At 44.1% G+C, this 20,360-nt stretch overlaps 1 protein-coding gene across 1 annotated transcript in view; it reads right to left on the bottom strand.

Moving 5' to 3' along the window:
• Window positions 1-609: 609 nt before the first annotated feature.
• Window positions 610-20,360, bottom strand: part of LOC141085213 (IgGFc-binding protein-like) — a 120,976-nt gene continuing 101,225 nt past the window's right edge. The window contains exons 29-37 of the mRNA XM_073570466.1: window positions 11,597-12,167; window positions 9,640-10,238; window positions 7,037-7,610; window positions 6,349-6,929; window positions 5,673-6,243; window positions 4,846-5,045; window positions 4,144-4,512; window positions 3,270-3,559; window positions 610-2,678 (exon numbers count right to left, since the gene is read on the bottom strand). Of these exons, the coding sequence (XP_073426567.1) occupies window positions 2,669-2,678; window positions 3,270-3,559; window positions 4,144-4,512; window positions 4,846-5,045; window positions 5,673-6,243; window positions 6,349-6,929; window positions 7,037-7,610; window positions 9,640-10,238; window positions 11,597-12,167 (3,765 nt within the window). The 3' untranslated portion in view covers window positions 610-2,668. The remainder of the gene's footprint in view (window positions 2,679-3,269; window positions 3,560-4,143; window positions 4,513-4,845; window positions 5,046-5,672; window positions 6,244-6,348; window positions 6,930-7,036; window positions 7,611-9,639; window positions 10,239-11,596; window positions 12,168-20,360) is intronic.

The following is a 20,360-nucleotide window of genomic DNA, read 5'->3' as shown; positions in this document are numbered from 1 at the left end:
ATCAATATTACTGAAAGAAAAAATACATTAAATTCTGTGACTGCCCTGCAAAGTGTGCGTGTCACAAACAATACTGGTATTTTATATAAATACCTCCCCCATACTACTGCTGCTGTTATTTTTTGCTTATCGCCTACAATTTTGTGCTTTTTCCTTTTTGGGAAGCGGGAAATTGTGTTAAAAAATACAATCATTCAACTCTGTGACTGCCCCATGAAGTGGGCGTGTCACAAACTTTACTAATATTTTATAAACTTGTTTTTTTTAGTCTAGTCTTCTGCAGCTTGATTCCACTACTAATTTTTTTCCAAGAAGTCAGCATTTTATTGGTCACTCTTTTACAGGAAGAGAAAAAAAGAAGTTAAATAATAACTGTCATTTAAGCTTACATTAGTATGGCCATCTTTGTCGAGCTTGAAAGCAGTTTGATACAGTCGTTGGAGACCTTGGAGAGTTGGACAAAACTATTCAGACAACTTGGAGGATTTGGAGAACTTTTGTTTTGCTACAAATAAAATACTGGCATTTTATGTTAAAAATTTCCATAATGTTCCATTTTTTGAGCTGCCATACAACAAGCAGACAGTACAAATGCACAAATTTTGCAACTTGATTTTTTGAAAGCATTTATTGGTGAATAACAAAAATTCTCAGATATTTTTGAGGCTTTGAACATTTGAGATCAGTTGTAATTTTTGTTAAATCTATAACCACACCGTTATCAGCACTAAAGTTTTTTTTATTGTTTATATACTAATTGGAATATCTGAATATTTGTATCCAAAAAGAAAAAGTTCAACAAAATTTCATACAAGTGTTCAAGGATTTGGCGTTTCCTCACCCTTTGCGAATACATATGTGAACCTTTGAATGATTTTATAGACTATGAGCCGTATTCATCATTTGTGTTTTTTCCATCACTTTCCTTTTTTGGCGTATGCTCTTTTTTGCTGACGTTTTTGCGCCAAATTCTCAAAATGGCGCTCTGGATTCATGAATTTTGCATAAAGACAAAAATTGTCTATTTTTCTGTCTTTAACTAGGTTTGCATCTTGTTAGCTGAAAAAATAGCATGTTTCACAAAATGTCGCACAACAATGTGACAAAATAACTGATGTGCTTAAAATCACTCTGGGGATGGAATGGAGTAGAGTAGCACCAAATGTTGCAACTTTTTAAAATAGTCAACTTTCAAAAATAGTCGGGAAAGCCGCTTTGACATAAAAATCAGAAAACTAAGCGCAGAAAGATAACTTAAAAAAGGCATAGATTGATGAATTTGTCGTAAATCAAAAAGTCATTAATTGAGAGGCAGTCATGCAAAAAAGTGTTTTAAATGCAGGCATGTATTGGCCATTGCATTCTATATTTGTTCTTTGCTTTTTTCCAGATTTTGACTCTTAGCGTCCTAGCTTGGCGAGGCAAGACTCCAGGAGTGGACCCTCTGGACCGTGGCACCGAGGAGTCCCCAGGCGAGCAACCAGGTGGAGCCGACCCCTATACAGGGATCGTTAGGAGCAGGCCCAGGGGTTCAAATGCCATGGCAGCCGGTACCAAAAGGGGCGGCTTGGAATGGACTGGTGTAGGACTGAGTACCAGGTACCACGAGGAACAGGACAGCGTAGGGCTTGGATGGTGAGACCAGAGTAGGACAGCAGGAGATAGACACAGACAGCGGGACAGAGCAGGGACACAGGACCAGAGTAGGATGGCAGGAGGTAGACACAGGCAGCAGAATGGAACAAGGGCAAAGGACTGGAGTAGGATGGCAGGAAACAGGCATGGGCAGCAGGATGGAGCAAGGGCACAGGACCGGAGTAGGATGGCAGGAAACAGGCACGGGCAGCAGGACGGAGCAAGGGCACAGGACAGGAGTAGGATGGCAGGAAACAGGCACGGGCAGCAGGACGGAGCAAGGGCACAGGACCGGAGTAGGATGGCAGGAAACCGGCATGGGCAGCAGGACGGAGCAAGGACACAGGACCGGAGTAGGATGGCAGGAAACAGACACGGGCAGCAGGACGGAGCAAGGGCACAGGACCAGAGTAGGATGGCAGGAAACAGGTACAGGCAGCAGGACGGAGCAAGGGCACAGGACCGGAGTAGGACGGCAGGAAACAGGCACGGGCAGCAGGACGGAGCAGGGACTGCAGGGAAGAAAGCACAAGAGAGTGGTGAGCACTGGGTACAGCGCACAGGGCAAAGGGCACCAAGCACCTAGCACAGGGCAAAGGAAGGCCTAGCATGCAGGTAGCAACACGACGATCAGGTGCCTCCATTACTGGAGGGCGGCCTGAAATACTCTAGGAGAGGCACCCATTGGTCCAGCGGTGCTTCCGTGTCAGGGCACTGCCGGAGCACAAGAAGGTGGAGAGAGATGCGGCCGTGGCCTACGGCGCATGCGCAGAGCATGCAGTGACGTCGCAGGCCATGGGTGAGTCAGAGGAGGATGCCGTGGCTGACGGGAGAAGACAGGTATCGGTGCAGGAGCGAGCAGGTGAGTATACAGAAGCACGACGGGGGCCGTGACATTGACCATGAGACATTTACTTTATACGTAATCACTTTATGAAAATTTTTGGGATAGTAAAAAAAATTTTTTGTTGTAGTGCCATATGAAGAGAAGTCAGATTACTTTTGCCTTTGGGAGAAACTTAGATGAAACTCGTCACGCCAAGCTAAAAATAAAAAAGAAAAAATTGTTGAGTCTTTGAATGGTGGAAACTAAAATGCTAAATGTATGAAAGTTGTACTATTATTTATTTTACTATTTCCTTCTCAAGGAATAATTTAAAGTACAAAATATGTTTCAGGATTAGAGATGAGTGATCTTATCCGAAAAACAGTCCCCGAATCGGAATGTGCCATATTTCGTGCCAAATTTATGTTTTATGATCGTTTTCTGAACATATTTGCTAATACAAGTAGAGATAAGTGGATATGTTCAAAAACGATCACCAAACATAAATTCGGCACGAATATGACACATTCGGATTCAGCCATCGTTTTCCGAAAAAGTTCACTCATCTCTAATCAGGATCATCACACCAATCCCATTGTGTCTTCTTATGTGCACAGTTCAGGCTGCAGAGCTGAGTCATGCCGCTGGTTTGAACTGTCAATATTCATGAGCACACCGCCCCCACCCCGACAAGCAGGAAGCGGGAAAGCTGGGGAGCTATGTGCCCCTGAAGAAAGGAACTTGAGACAATGCCTTTAGGTTTATCATAAGTATTACTTATTACAATTAAAAATTATGTCAATCTCACCATGGACTCAAGTGTCTTGCAGTCCAAGAGCGGACTGTAAAGGAGATGTCCGCTGACACTTCACCAGTCTTTAGAAGGAGATCATCGTTGGCATCTCTGTTGAAGTTTCCACAAGGTCCACACAACTTTTGGGACATCTGCTCCTTAGGAATTATCTGTATTTCCCCAGTAGTGCTAAATGTCACAGATATCTGGTCGAGCAGCTCTATAGTTGTTCCAGATTGGGATTTCTGGATCTTCACAGAACCATTTCCAAGATCTCTTGGGGCTTGAAGCTCCCAACCATTTAACTATGAAAAAAATGGAGAAGAGAAAAAAAGTAATGAGACACAAAATACAGTAGAAAAATAGTGGTAAAAAGTTGCCTTTTGAAAAAACATGAAATCCCCTAGATTTGACAAGATACAATTTTCAAGATGACTTAAACTCATTATGCCAACCAACATCCAATAATGTAGGGTAGATGGAAATAGAAAAGGTCAATTTTGTCAAAATGGGGCTCGTATACTTCTGGGTTGTGTGGAAGGACTGTGGGTGGTACCACCACGGTACCACTCTCCAATAATCCTTCTGCTCATCGCTCGGTTATATGACAACTACAGCTCAAGTACAGGATACATTCAACATCAGAAATTATTGGTCTTGTGCATGCACAGAAATTAAACTATACACAGATACATGCAGGAAATAGAAGAAGAGAGAGAACTGTGCAGGTTCATCCACAAAATGCAAATGCTGCTGGTGGACATTGCCACGAGCAAAGGACTTTATAAGCAAAATGAGCAGCACCCACTTAACTGTATCTAAATTCAAAAGAAAAATTGGAAACAAATTCAGAATTTCAACATTCAGAAGATATTGTCAAAAATCTCACCCAGATGTCCTGCTGCTCGTTCACAGATATGAGCCCTTGGGATGTAAAGATTTGAAGAGCTCTTCCTCCTTTCGATCTGCTACACTTCTTAATCTCGACCACCACCATGAATTGACCTTTTTCATCTTCGCTGCAAGACGATGACATCATGTATGCTCCATCAGTTGGAAACTGTCCAGAGATGCCATCAAAAGTAATAAATTTATGATCTGTTCTCAGGGTACATTGAGTTCCGTGCAGCTGACAACTTCGCACCCCTTCTCTCGGCTGGCAGAAGGAAGTTGCACAACCGGAGAAAGAACAGGACAAAACTCCTTTCCGGCAGGTGCACTTCTTCCCACAATCTTCTGTAAACAAAGATTCACCTTCCTGAAACATAATAATCATTTTAATATTAGTGTGAATATCAAAGTTTTTAACTTAAAAATAACAAAACTAAATGTGATAATTAACTCTAAAATCCCCAAAATATAATTTTAACAATTCTGTAAATTGGACAGTATGATGGAGCTACAAACTGACAACTATGACTAAATGAAAGTGCACTTCATGTGGTCAAGCATGGTACTGTAAAAAAAAATTATAATTGGTATTGGACCCATCATACTATAATATCATGATGTAAACAAGGACACGGCTTCAGCCTGGTCAAACCTCTTCACCCTTCTTTATCTTAGAATAGTTGGGAAATGGGCTACTTACCTTCAAATACCTTCCATTATGGGAGCATCCGCAATTATCCGTAGTAACACATTTCTCTCCGTCAAACACATAACCGGAGTCACATTGACAACCTTCATAGCATCGATCACTACAAGTGTTTGGACCCAAGAGACTGTAACAGGTGAAGTCACAGGTCCGGGTACATGTTTCATAGTGACTGTTGATGGGACAAGGAAGAGCTGTCGGGGGATGAAGAAGACAATGTTGTCACAGCTATAATGGACTTAGAAAATGCTGATCCTTGCACTGAGATCATGTTCTGCAGGAGATCCGATCTCATATATTATAAAGAGTTGGTTGACTGTGATGTAAATAACAATGTATATACAGTAGTTACGGTGTAGGATAGGTTCTTCTCACACTTCATTTCCATGTTCAACATCCAATAATGGGAACCATGACTGCTGTGTACGATGGAGGAAACCAGCGCCTGAAGGGTCGTTCTGACCAATAATGGGTCCGTCAGTTTCTATTAAGTTAGTAATTTCTACAGCAGAATATTTCTGGATGCAGAATTACCCTGATTGACAAACCTCATGGAATCAGTGACAAGAGTCCAAGCGGACCAAATCGGTAATCGAAGCCATGCTAACTTAACACCTAGCCATAGAATAAGTAATTTTTCGATGATTGTGGACAATCACTCTGTTCTTAAGAACAGGGCTCTGTCTTAATGTAGAAGTAATCAAGCATACACACAAGCACTCCATTCACTGCCTATGGGTTTGCCAGATATAGCCAAATACAGCAATGGCAGCACTTGCTCAAAGCTAAATATTATAATATAGAAAATGAACGTGACTTACGACATCCGGCAACTTTTCTCCAAGGATGGACTTTGGCTCCTTTTTCTTGGCACAAGGCTGTGTAGGCTTGTAGACTAGCACACAGAGATTCCTGACCAGGACGGCCAGCACATTTATCAAATACACAGCTCTTGGCAAATCTTTCTGGAGGCACCAAGGAATGGCAGTCCTTAAACGGACCTTGAGGGTCTGCAATCATTCCACATTTGATGGAAGAATTAGCTTCAGTGGTTCCAGCTTCGCTACAAGTTGGACATTGACTACCAGAACATCCTCTGCAGGTCGATCCATCTCTGGCCACTGTCCAATACTCAGTAAATAAGGATAAGTCAGTGACAACATCTCCATTAGGAAGACGGAAGTCATCGCCTGAGTCCTTATTGTAGTTGCCACACAGGCCTTCGGTAAGTCCAGAATATGAGTTGGGTACAGTAACTGAAACAAAGTGTTGCTGGTCATATAGAACTGTAAAGTCATTTTTGGTCTGTACAATTACATTATTTCCTTCTTGGTTTATCCAGTAGTCCTGATTTTGAGACTTGAATGGGATGTGATAGCGCTCTCTGTTGATCTAAGATTGAAAACAAACACAGTATAAGACTTATATGACCAGGATGGAGAACTGATCATTCTTGGGCTACAAATCGTCTTTGAGACTGTAGAATATCCAACCTACCTCAATAATCCAGGTTCTTCCTCTCTCCAGGTGTATGACGTGATTTCCAATAGTCACTCTGACTGATTTGGTGACGGCCACATTACCATATGGCTCATTTTCCACTGTCACCTCATAGATGCCTTGACTGTAATTAACTCTGACAAGGGTGTAGCGACACGTGCCCTGCATGTCATAATAGACATTATCAAAGGTGATGTAGTGAGGATCTCCCCATGCTATACATTGACCACGCTCTTTAGCCTGACAGTCGAGAATACCATCCTTTATTTTACACTCTTCATTGGCATCACAGCTGTGGTCCTGGCAGGTAGTGGTCCCTTGGCTCTCACATGTACATTTCTTCTGGCACAGATCATCGATGAAGAATTCTTGACCCAACTTATAATATTTATTTTCAAAAACACAGCCACATTCTGAGACTAGCACACAGTCTTGTCCACTGCGGATGTAGCCATTGTCACAGTAGCACCCTTCTGTATGAGATTTTTCACAGACTAAAGGAGAAGTAAGTCCATAACAGGAGGAAGGACATCCATTACCAGAGAGCTCGTAATGACTGTTACTTGGGCAATTCCACACTATAGAAATGAAATGATAATAGAATCCATTAAGTTATGCACATTTGTATCAATTAAATACAGTACAACTAAGTTTTGAGATAAATACAAAGTATAGTAAAACTCACTGCAGAACGATAGAGTCCTCCATTCCTTGACGAGAGAACCGTTTCTTTGACATTCAGAGACATAATTAGAAAGACTAGCACAGACAACAGACTGGTGTCCCTTGTAAGCACAAGCATCAAATACACAGTCCTCAAAAAATGGAGTTGGATTGATAGACTCATGGCATTGACTGAAGGGTCCGTCAGGTTTAATGAGAAGTCCACAATATTCGTCACTCTTGTAGACTGCTTTGCCAGCTTCATTGCATGTGGTACAATCAGGGCATTCTTCTGCACATCCATCCACGTCTCCAACCTTCCAGTGGTCTCCAAACTGTTCTGGACTTTTCATTACTCTGCCGTCATCAGTTGTGAAATCATCAGAGGGGTCAGCATTGTTGTTACCACACAAACCATTGACAGCTCCTTTGTAGGTGCTGGGTAAAACCACACGTAGGTAATTCCAGCCATCATACGTAATAGTGAGGTCAAAGTCAGTTTTTACAGACATGGAAGATCCAGAACTGTAGCTGGTTATCTGTAGCGTCAACTCATTGTAGTGATAGTACGGTAAGTTTGTGAGGAGTCCATTAACCTAAGGCAAAAATAAGGTAATTATATCAATCATTAAAAAATGTTACATCTCTTATCTATTGTATCATTCTTTCTTCCTTTCTGTCTTTCTGTTTCTTTTTTTCTACTTCTGTCCTCTCTTTCCTTACATTTTCTCTCTACTCTCTTTCTCTCTTACCTAATTTAATTCTCTCTTACCTACTTTCATCCTTTTTTCTTCTCTATTTCTCTTTCCTTTTTTCTTTCTCTTTTTTCTCTTTCTTTCCCTCTTTGTTTTCTATCTTTTTCCCTTTTTCCTTCCTTGCTTCCTTTATTGGTTTCTTTCTATCTCTTCCTTCTCTTTCTTTCCTTCTCATTTTTTCTTTCTCTTATACATTTTTTCTCTATCTTTCTTTTCATAGTTAAAAAATATCTATAATCTATCTATCTATCTATCTATCTATCTATCTATCTATCTATATATTATACTAGCTGAAGAGCCCGGCGCTGCCCGGGCATAGTAACTAACTGTGGTTAGTTATAGAAAATTATAAATATCCTCCATCCCATAGTCCCGTGCCCATATACCCATCATACATATCCACGATCCCATAGGCCCGTGCCCATATACCCATCATACATATCCTCCATCCCATAGTCGAGTGCCCATATACCCATCACACATCCTCCATCCCATAGTCCCATGCCCATATACCCATCATACATATTCTCCATCCCATAGTCCCATGCCCATATACCCATCATACATATTCGCCATCCCATAGTCGAGTGCCCATATACCCATCACACATCCTTCATCTTATAGTCCCATGCCCATATACCCATCATACATATCCTCCATCCCATAGTCCCATGCCCATATACCCATCATACATATCCGCCATTTCATAGTCCCGTGCCCATATACCCATCATATATATCCTCCATCCCATAGTCCAGTGCCCATATACCCATCATACATATCCTCCATCCCATAGTCCCGTGCCCATATACCCATCATACATATCCGCCATTTCATAGTCCCGTGCCCATATACCCATCATATATATCCTCCATCCCATAGTCCAGTGCCCATATACCTATCCGCCATCCCATAGTCCCGTGCCCATATACCCGTCAAACATATGCTCCATCCCATAGTCCAGTGCCCATATACCCATCACACATCCTCCATCCCATTGTCCCGTGCCCATATACAAATCCGCCATCCCATAGTCCCGTGCCCATATACCCGTCATACATATCCTCCATCCCATAGTCCAGTGCCCATATACCCATCACACATCCTCCATCCCATAGTCCCGTGCCCATATACATATCCGCCATCCCATAGTCCCGTGCCCATATACCCATCATACATATCCTCCATCCCATAGTCCCGTGCCCATATACATATCCTCCATCCCATAGTCCCGTGCCCATATACCCATCATACATATCCTCAATCCCATAGTCCAGTGCCCATATACTCATCACACATACTCCAAACCATAGTCAACCATTATGACATCATAATGAGCGGCGGCAGGGCTTGCAACCTTTGATGACATCAGGGTCGCCATGGCAAACATTGTGACATCATAAGGAGGGGCGGGGCTTGGCACGCACACTGCTTCCCCGGTATGCAAATAGGGGCATTGTGACATCACAATGAGGGGCGGGGCTTGACGCACACACACTTTTTCCCCCAGTATGTAGATAGGGGCAACATTGTTTGGTGAATTGGAACGCGCGGGGTTAAAATTTCGCCTCACAACATAGCTTAGGATGCTCTCGGGGTCCAGACGTGCGACTGTGCCAAATTTTGTGGCTGTAGCTGTGACGGTGCGGATGCCTATCCCGGACATACAAACAAACATACACACACACACATACACACATACACACTTTGAGCTTTATATATTAGATATCTATCTATCTATCTATCTATCTATCTATCATCTATCTATATATTATCTATCTATCTATCTATTATCTATCTATCTATTATCTATCTTGCTATCTTTTCATCTCATGTGTGTAAATCTCTATGATTATATGTTTCTCCGTACCTTTATCTGTTGTGGGTGGTTTTTGCTCATGGTTATCGTCATGTTGTAGACATTCAATGTTACTTCCTTGGTGAAGGACACGGCTTTGTTACTTCGGTGATCATTCTCTACAACTATTTCAAATTGTACCAGGGATGAGTCATTAGATGTCACCTTTACTAGTTGGTAAATACAGCTTCCCATATATGGAAATCTTGTGCCATCAAAAGTCTGATAATGGGGATCCCCGGAAGCCACACAAGTGGAATACTCCGTTGGATAGCAGCCACGTTTTCCATGGACCACCATACAAGTCTCACTGTCTTTACAACTGGTGTCTTGACAATTCACCATTCCAAGGATCGGGTCACAATTGCAGATGACGCTGCATTTCTCATTGAACCAGGTCTCTTTAGGCTTGTAATACCGGCCGTTGTATTGACATCCACAGCTGGAGACGGGAACACAACTATTCCCACTGAGAACCATGTGTTCATTGCATTCACATGATTCCACACAGGGCTTTGTGCATATTGCTGGAGCATTTCTGTCTGAACAACTGGCAGGACAAGCATTGCCACAGGCATTATAATGGCTGTTCTTATCCTCGCACAACTTAGCTGAAACACAATAAAAAGTTTCATTAACGGAAATACAATACTGCAGACAAAATCTAAGAGCTTTCCAGGAAAAACTGTTCTACATTTGGTGCCTGACCTGGGAAGGCAGAACATGACACAGAGATGCAAAGATCATCAATGAGAAAACCACTACCCATCCTGCTCCAAATCCTGCACCTGATAAAATATTGAGTATCAATTTGTCATATTGTGTCTATGTTGTAAATAGTTACTTTTAATTTTGTAAAAATTTCCAAAAGTTTTATAAAATGATAATGAGAAGAATACTGACTCTATCTTCTATTGAGAATGAGATAACTTTGCCTACCCTGCCCTCTAATGAGAATGAGATGACCCCGCTGACCTTGCCCTCTAATGATAATGAGATTATTCTGCTGACCCTGCCCTCTAATGAGAATGAGATGCCTCTGCTGACCCTGCCCTCTAATGAGAATGACATGCCTCTGCTGACCCTGCCCTCTAATGTTAATGTAATGACTCTGCTAACTCTGTCCGCCAATGAGATGCGTCTGACTCTGCTGACCCTGCCCTCTAATGTTAATGTAATGGCTCTGATAACTCTGTCCTCTAATCAGATGACTCTGCTAACTATCTTCTAATGAAAATGAGATTACTCTGCTGACCCTTCCCTCTAATGATAGAGAAATGACTCTGCTCACTCTGTCCTCTCATAAGATACCTCTGCTGACCCTGCCCTCTAACGTTAATGTATTGACTTTTCTGACTCCTAATGGGATGACTCTGCTGACCCTGATGATGACAATCAAGTGACTAAATTGACCCCAAACTCTAATGATAGTGAGATTACTCTGCCGACCTTGCCCTCAAAAGATAATCAGATGATTCTGCTGATCCCATCATCAAATGAGATGAATTAGCTGTCCCAATCATTTTATTATAAAGAGACAATTCTTTTGACCCCCATCCTATAAATATAATCTGCTTAACCGGCCATAGAATAATAAAGAGATGACTCTATTGACTCTTTTTTCTAAAAACAATGAGATGACTCTGTTGACCCTGTCCAATAATAAAACAGAGACTACTCTGCTGACACCACCTTCTAATGATAATCACGAGATTCTGCCAACACTGTCCATCTGTCTCTATGCAGCAAAGTTGCAGAAAATAAGGATATTTAATCCACAGTTTGAGTTCCATAAATCTTAGAATATTTAAGAATTTTTTTTACTTTGGTGGACACAAAAGCTTACTTTTTAATTATTAAGAAAAATATTAATATATATTTATTGTCAACTGGAAAGTGTTCACATTGGAAAGAAAATTCTTACTCCCGGGTCATCATGGAAGACCATATAGAGTAAACAAGTACTTACGACAGCTTGAAGTTGTTCTCCAGTCAAAGATCTTAATTGCTTGGCTCAGACAAGTACTTGCATATGTTTCCAGGGTTTGACACAGAATATTTCTAGCTCCATCATTAATACAGACATCAAAAAGACAAGCATCAAAGAACTTATTTGGATTGACTTTGGGGATACAATCTCGGAAAGGTCCATCTTTTTTGAATAGGACGCCACAATAATCATTTCCTCCATAGAGTTCCTTTTTCTTTTCATCACAGGTTGGACAATAGCCTGTACAAGTGTCAAAGCAAAATGGATCACGATCATAGACTTTCCATGAAGATCCCCATTCTACGGTGGAGTTGACCAGGGTTCCATTGGGGGACATTTGGTCATCATTTGGATCTTGATTGAAATTTCCACAGAGCCCAGACACAGCATTATGGTAACTGCTGGGAATTTCTACAGTTGCATGCCAATTCCAGTCGAAAGTTGTGGTCAATCCAGATTCAGCCTCAATAATAGCCGTCAATCCACTACGATGGACATTCAGCTTTCCATTGGCTAGACTCACAGGCAAGTTTATACTTTCATCATTAACCTGTGTGAAGAAGTAAAAGTTCAGTGAGAATTGACCATCTAATATTCAATATTATTATTATTATTATTATACATTTATATAGCGCCATTTATTCCATGACGCTTTACATGTGAAAAGGGAAATATAGACAAGTACAATAAACATGTGCAAGACAAGGGACACACAAGTACAGAAGGAGAGAGGACCCTGCCCACGAGGGCTCACAGTCTACAGGGATGGGTGAGGATACACTAGGAGAGTGTGGAGCTGGTTGTGTGGTGGTTCAGTAGACTGAGGATCATTGCAGGCTGTGATGTGATCATTATGGCGTCACAGTTTCCATGATCTAGATATTACCTGAAGTTATTCCTTAAAAAGGTTGTCCTATCCACTAATTATCCACACCTCTCATCTTAATTAGCACTGTGCAGATAGTCATTACACGATCCCGCCTGACAACTTCTTGTGATGTTTTGTCTAATGGTCTCTCTATCATACATCCAGTTTTTCATGGGAAGTCATAGTGGCATCACTTGTGAGGCTGTCTCAATGGGACTGTCAAAGTTCTCACATGTGAAACCTATTGAGGCATCCTATTGAGTAATGTCACTGAGATGATGTAATGGAGGATGGATGGATTAAATGGAAACTGTTATGAACAGGTCACCGAGGAGGATGGCAGGAATAGGCTAGACCACCAGGAAACCAGAAAGGTTGTCAACTTAGCAAATTGCAGACCCCTAATCGTAACAACACAACTAACAGTAGCCGTGGAGCGTACCTACGATGCCCTAGACGCCTCAACACAGTCGGAGAACTAATTAGGCCTAAAGCAAGAAAGGTGAAATCTAAACTGCCCCAGAATAGAACCCCAAAGAAATAGATAGCCCCCAAACATATATTGTCAGTGAGACCAGATGAGGGACAAACACAGGCAGAAAATAGACTGAGCAAATGATGGGGCCCAAACTGTCTAAATAGGATAGGAAAGGAACTGTCTGCAATTATGTAAAAACCCTAAAAAATCCAACACGTCTGATGTACAAAAAAACACTGAGGTCTCACGACTAGAGTTGAGCGAAACGAGTTGAAAAAATTCAAAAGTCGCCGACTTTTAGCAAAGTCGGGTTTCATGAAACGAAACCCGACCCTAGGATGAGGTCGGCCACGAGGTCGGCGACTTACGCGCCAAAGTCGCGTTTCAAAAGTTTGTTTTGCGCTCTTTTTCAGCCAATCAGGATCCACGGACACTGTGGGCAACTTGATGACATAGGCACGGGTCACCACCATCTTTCAGAAGGGCATGCAAGTGATTGGCTTGCTTTGGTGGGCGTCACAGGGGGTATAAAAGGGCGTGCACGCCGACCGCCATCTTACTTCTGCCGATCTTAGTATAGGGAGAGGTTGCTGCTGATTCTGTAGGGAGAGCGTTAGGCAGGGAAGAAGACAAAAAAACTGCTTCTGCTGCTAGCGATTTGGCCTGCACAACACACCAGTCACTGTGTGTGCAGTGCAAGGGGAGGCTATATAGTGGTGTATCAGTGGTGTTGGTTGTTGGGCTGCCTTCTAAGGATTCCTGACATTCCTGCATTGCTGTTTACCCACTGCTCCGCAAACTGCTTTTTTAAAAGCAATCCCAATTTTTTTTTTTGTCCTGCTGAGAAGACAAAAAAACTGCTTCTGCTGCTAGCAATTTGGCCTGCACAACACACCAATCACTGTGTGTGCAGTGCAAGGGGAGGCTATATAGTGATGTATCAGTGGTGTTGGTTGGTGGGCTGCCTTCTAAGGCTTCCTGACATTTCTGCATTGCTGTATACCCACTGCTCCGCAAACTGCTTTTTTAAAAGCAATCCAATCTCCCTTATCCTCTAGTCACTTTTGTCACAGCTGTGCCATCGAGCCTGTCACATAGCGCTCAGATATTCATTGGGCCTCACACAATCCAAACGTGTCCAGTGTCCAAAAGTGTGTGCAGAGATTCAAAATCTCCCTTATCCTCTAGTCACTTTGGTCACAGCTGTGCCATCGAGCCTGTCACATAGCGCTCAGATATCAGTGGGCCTCACACAATCCAAAAGTGTCCAGTGTCCAAAAGTGTGTGCAGAGATTCAAAGTCTCCCTTATCCTCTAGTCACTTTTGTCACAGCTGTGCCATCGAGCCTGTCACATAGCGCTCAGATATCAGTGGGCCTCACACAATCCAAAAGTGTCCATCCAGTGTCCAAAAGTGTGTGCAGAGATTCAAAATCTCCCTTATCCTCTAGTCACTTTGGTCACAGCTGTGCCATCGAGCCTGTCACATAGCGCTCAGATATTCATTGGGCCTCACACAATCCAAAAGTGTCCAGTGTCCAAAAGTGTGTGCAGAGATTCAAAATCTCCCTTATCCTCTAGTCACTTTGGTCACAGCTGTGCCATCGAGCCTGTCACATAGCGCTCAGATATTCATTGGGCCTCACACAATCCAAAAGTGTCCAGTGTCCAAAAGTGTGTGCAGAGATTCAAAATCTCCCTTATCCTCTAGTCACTTTTGTCACAGCTGTGCCATCGAGCCTGTCACATAGCGCTCAGATATTCATTGGGCCTCACACAATCCAAAAGTGTCCAGTGTCCAAAAGTATGTGCAGAGATTCAAAATCTCCCTTATCCTCTAGTCACTTTGGTCACAGCTGTGCCATCGAGCCTGTCACATAGCGCTCAGATATCAGTGGGCCTCACACAATCCAAAAGTGTCCATCCAGTGTCCAAAAGTGTGTGCAGAGATTTAAAATCTCCCTTATCCTCTAGTCACTTTTGTCACAGCTGTGCCATCGAGCCTGTCACATAGCGCTCAGATATTCATTGGGCCTCACACAATCCAAAAGTGTCCAGTGTCCAAAAGTGTGTGCAGAGATTCAAAATCTCCCTTATCCTCTAGTCACTTTGGTCACAGCTGTGCCATCGAGCCTGTCACATAGCGCTCAGATATTCATTGGGCCTCACACAATCCAAAAGTGTCCAGTGTCCAAAAGTGTGTGCAGAGATTCAAAATCTCCCTTATCCTCTAGTCACTTTGGTCACAGCTGTGCCATCGAGCCTGTCACATAGCGCTCAGATATCAGTGGGCCTCACACAATCCAAAAGTGTCCATCCAGTGTCCAAAAGTGTGTGCAGAGATTCAAAATCTCCCTTATCCTCTAGTCACTTTTGTCACAGCTGTGCCATTGAGCCTGTCACATAGTGCTCAGATATTCATTGGGCCTCACACAATCCAAAAGTGTCCAGTGTCCAAAAGTGTGTGCAGAGATTCAAAATCTCCCTTATCCTCTAGTCACTTTTGTCACAGCTGTGCCATCGAGCCTGTCACATAGTGCTCAGATATTCATTGGGCCTCACACAATCCAAAAGTGTCCATCCAGTGTCCAAAAGTGTGTGCAGAGATTCAAAATCTCCCTTATCCTCTAGTCACTTTTGTCACAGCTGTGCCATCGAGCCTGTCACATAGCGCTCAGATATTCATTGGGCCTCACACAATCCAAAAGTGTCCAGTGTCCAAAAGTGTGTGCAGAGATTCAAAATCTCCCTTATCCTCTAGTCACTTTGGTCACAGCTGTGCCATCGAGCCTGTCACATAGCGCTCAGATATTCATTGGGCCTCACACAATCCAAAAGTGTCCAGTGTCCAAAAGTGTGTGCAGAGATTCAAAATCTCCCTTATCCTCTAGTCACTTTGGTCACAGCTGTGCCATCGAGCCTGTCACATAGCGCTCAGATATCAGTGGGCCTCACACAATCCAAAAGTGTCCATCCAGTGTCCAAAAGTGTATGCAGAGATTCAAAATCTCCCTTATCCTCTAGTCACTTTTGTCACAGCTGTGCCATCGAGCCTGTCACATAGCGCTCAGATATTCATTGGGCCTCACACAATCCAAAAGTGTCCAGTGTCCAAAAGTGTGTGCAGAGATTCAAAATCTCCCTTATCCTCTTGTCACTTTTGTCACAGCTGTGCCATCGAGCCTGTCACATAGCGCTCAGATATTCATTGGGCCTCACACAATCCAAAAGTGTCCACTGTCCAAAAGTGTGTGCAGAGATTCAAAATCTCCCTTATCCTCTAGTCACTTTGGTCACAGCTGTGCCATCGAGCCTGTCACATAGCGCTCAGATATCAGTGGGCCTCACACAATCCAAAAGTGTCCATCCAGTGTCCAAAAGTGTGTGCAGAGATTCAAAATCTCCCTTATCCTCTAGTCACTTTTGTCACAGCTGTGCCATCGAGCCTGTCACATAGCGCTCAGATATTCATTGGGCCTCACACAATCCAAAAGTGTCCAGTGTCCAAAAGTGTGTGCAGAGATTCAAAATCTCCCTTATCCTCTAGTCACTTTGGTCACAGCTGTGCCATCGAGCCTGTCACATAGCGCTCAGATATCAGTGGGCCTCACACAATCCAAAAGTGTCCATCCAGTGTCCAAAAGTGTGTGCAGAGATTCAAAATCTCCCTTATCCTCTAGTCACTTTGGTCACAGCTGTGCCATCGAGCCTATCACATAGCGCTCAGATATCAGTGGGCCTCACACAATCCAAAAGTGTCCATCCAGTGTCCAAAAGTGTGTACAGAGATTCAAAATCTCCCTTATCCTCTAGTCACTTTGGTCACAGCTGTGCCATCGAGCCTGTCACATAGCGCTCAGATATTCATTGGGCCTCACACAATCCAAAAGTGTCCAGTGTCCAAAAGTGTGTGCAGAGATTCAAAATCTCCCTTATCCTCTAGTCACTTTGGTCACAGCTGTGCCATCGAGCCTGTCACATAGCGCTCAGATATCAGTGGGCCTCACACAATCCAAAAGTGTCCAGTGTCCAAAAGTGTGTGCAGAGATTCAAAATCTCCCTTATCCTCTAGTCACTTTGGTCACAGCTGTGCCATCGAGCCTGTCACATAGCGCTCAGATATCAGTGGGCCTCACACAATCCAAAAGTGTCCATCCAGTGTCCAAACGTGTGTGCAGAGATTCAAAATCTCCCTTATCCTCTAGTCACTTTTGTCACAGCTGTGCCATCGAGCCTGTCACATAGCGGTCAGATATTCATTGGGCCTCACACAATCCAAAAGTGTCCAGTGTCCAAAAGTGTGTGCAGAGATTCAAAATCTCCCTTATCCTCTAGTCACTTTGGTCACAGCTGTGCCATCGAGCCTGTCACATAGCGCTCAGATATCAGTGGGCCTCACACAATCCAAAAGTGTCCATCCAGTGTCCAAAAGTGTGTGCAGAGATTCAAAATCTCCCTTATCCTCTAGTCACTTTTGTCACAGCTGTGCCACCGAGCCTGTCACATAGCGCTCAGATATTCATTGGGCCTCACACAATCCAAAAGTGTCCATCCAGTGTCGAAAAGTGTGGGCAGAGATTCAAAATCTCCCTTATCCTCTAGTCACTTTGGTCACAGCTGTGCCATCGAGCCTGTCACATAGCGCTCAGATATCAGTGGGCCTCACACAATCCAAAAGTGTCCAGTGCCCACAAGTGTCTGCAGAAATTCAAAATCTCCCCTGTCCTATAGACACCTTGTACCTTGTTTTACATTACTATATAGTTTGTTGGATTTTGTCTACATTTCTACCAAAAATGAGGAAGGCTGGTGGAAGAGGCCGTGGAATTGGGCGGGGGTTGGCAGCTGGTAATGATGGTGTTGGTGGTGGATCTGATGGTTGTGGCAAGAGCAAAATAGGACCGAATGCAGGAGGTGCTGACCCTGCGTCATCGTCTGGCTACATAAGGCCTCGAACGCTTAGTTTTCTAGGAGTTGGCAAACCGCTTTTAAAGCCAGAGCATCAGGAAAAAGTTTTGTCTTACATTGCTGACTCAGCCTCCAGCTCTATCGCCTCTTCCTCTTCTTCAGTTGTAAAAAGTAAAAGCACTGAGTCGTCATTGGAGGCTCATGTTCATGAACCACACCTTTCCTTGTGTCCTTCACCCCAACCAAGATTGAAGGATGACGCAGGCCATACTACTGATTACTCCATGGAGCTGTTTTCACATACCATGCCTGGATTATCAAGTGAAATGGTGAATTACCCAGGCCAAGATGAATCTGACATGGAGTGCACTGATGCACAGCCGCTGATGGATGATTCTGCTGGTACATTCACTCAGAGCACTACTTTGTCCTCGCAGTGTACAGAGCCAGATTCTGACCCTGATGAGACTCAGGTGCCCCTTCCCGCACACTATACCACCATACACGGTGACACAGAGGAAGGTGCACATGACATAGAAGAGGAGGTGATGGATGACCCAGTTGTTGACCCAGATTGGCATCCATTGGGGGAAGAGGATGCTGCTTCCAATAGCTCAGATGAGGAGCATCCACAGCAGACATCGACATCGCAACAGCTGTTATCTGGCAGGCCCGGAGCACTCCAAGACAGGTTCCAAACATCAAAAGAGTTGCTGGACAGCTTGTCCAGAGGGTCAAAAGATCACAGCGTGCTAGGCCGCAAAATGTCTGCCAAAGTAGGAAGAGTGCAGTGTGGCACTTTTTTGAACAAAATCCTCATGATCAGGCCAAGGTTATCTGTAAGAAGTGCGCAAAGACCTTTAGCCGAGGGAAAAATCTGAAAAATTTGAATACCAGTTGCATGCTTAGACATTTAACCAGCATGCACTTGCAAGCGTGGACACAACACCAAACCTCAAGTGCCACATGTGCAACTGATCACAACGAAGGTAGTCAGCAACGCTACATTGTTTCCCCCACTGTAAGCCCACCGGTTAGCACAGCAGCAAATGTTGAGGTGTCGTTGCAAGACCACAGCAGTCAGGGAATCCCACTGTTATATCAACGAAAGACTGATTCTAGGCCATCAGAAAGAACACCAACTTCATCACCATCATCAACCCTCTCTCAGTCCGCCCTGTCCACCGCTACTTCCACCATATGCAGCTCTCAAGTCCAGCTCACCCTCCCAGACACTATGAGTAGGTCAAGAAAGTACTCAGTCTCTCATCCGCGTACACTGGGTTTGAACGCCCACATTGCCAAACTAATCTCGTTTGAGATGATGCCCTTTCGGTTGGTGAAAAGCACAGCTTTCCGCGAACTCATGGCCTATGCAGTACCACTCTATGACCTACCCAGTCGCCACTTCTTCTCTCGCAAAGCCATCCCAGCCCTCCACCATCATGTGAAAGACCGCATTGTCCATGCACTCAAGCAGTCAGTGAGCGGAAAGGTGCACCTCACAACTGATGCATGGTCCAGTCGGCATGGCCAGGGCCGTTACGTGTCCATCACTGCGCACTGAGTTAATGTGGTGGATGCAGGGTCCACAGGGGACAGCGGTGGTGGGACAGTGCTGCCTAGCCCACGGTATAGGAAACAGTTGGCTGTAGGCGTTCGACCCTCCTCCTCCTCCTCCTCCAGAAGCGAAAGCTCGTCCACAGAGCGCAGTCGTACGAGCACTCCATCTGCAGCTGCCACTGTTGCACACGATGTGTCCCCCTATCGAGCAGCTAGTGGAAAGCGTCAGCAGGCTGTGTTGCAGATGATGTGTTTGGGCGACAGACACACCGCCAAGGTGTTTGCCGAGTACTTGAAGCGACAAACTGAGTCATGGCTGGGCAGTGTACATCTTGAGGCAGGCAAGGTAGTTAGTGATAACGGCCGTAATTTTGTGGCAGCCATAGCCCTTTCAAAACTCAGCCACATACCTTGCTTGGCTCACACCTTGAACCTGGTGGTGCAGTGCTTCCTCAAAAATTATCCGGAGTTAACAGCCCTGCTCCAGAAGGTGCGAAGACTGTGCGCGCACATCCGCCGGTCGCCTGTACACTCCGTTCGTATGCAGAAGCTGCAGCGATTGCTCCACCTTCCCAACCACCGCCTCATTATCGACATTGCAACAAGGTGGAACTCCACCCTGCACATGGTGGAGCGGCTGTGCGAGCAGAGGCAGGCCATAATGCATTTGTGGGAGGATACACAGCCAGGCACTTTGAGAGCAGACATGGAGTTGACAGGTGTGCAGTGGTCGAAGCTGAAAGACCTTTGTAAAGTCCTTCAGTGTTTTGAGGAATGCACACGGCTGGTAAGCGCAGACGACGCCATCCTAAGCATGAGCATCCCACTTATGCGTCTGCTCATGCAAACTTTGACGCACCTTAAGGAGCAGGCGTCTGCAGCCAATGTTGATGAGGAGGAAGAGGAGGAGGGAATCCTTGATGACAT

The sequence above is a fragment of the Dendrobates tinctorius genome, unplaced genomic scaffold (genome assembly GCF_039654945.1).
Source record: "Dendrobates tinctorius isolate UK_male_01 unplaced genomic scaffold, ASM3965494v1 ptg000028l, whole genome shotgun sequence".
In the NCBI taxonomy this organism is placed as follows: domain Eukaryota; kingdom Metazoa; phylum Chordata; class Amphibia; order Anura; family Dendrobatidae; genus Dendrobates; species Dendrobates tinctorius.
This window is presented reverse-complemented; position numbering and strand designations above follow the sequence as displayed.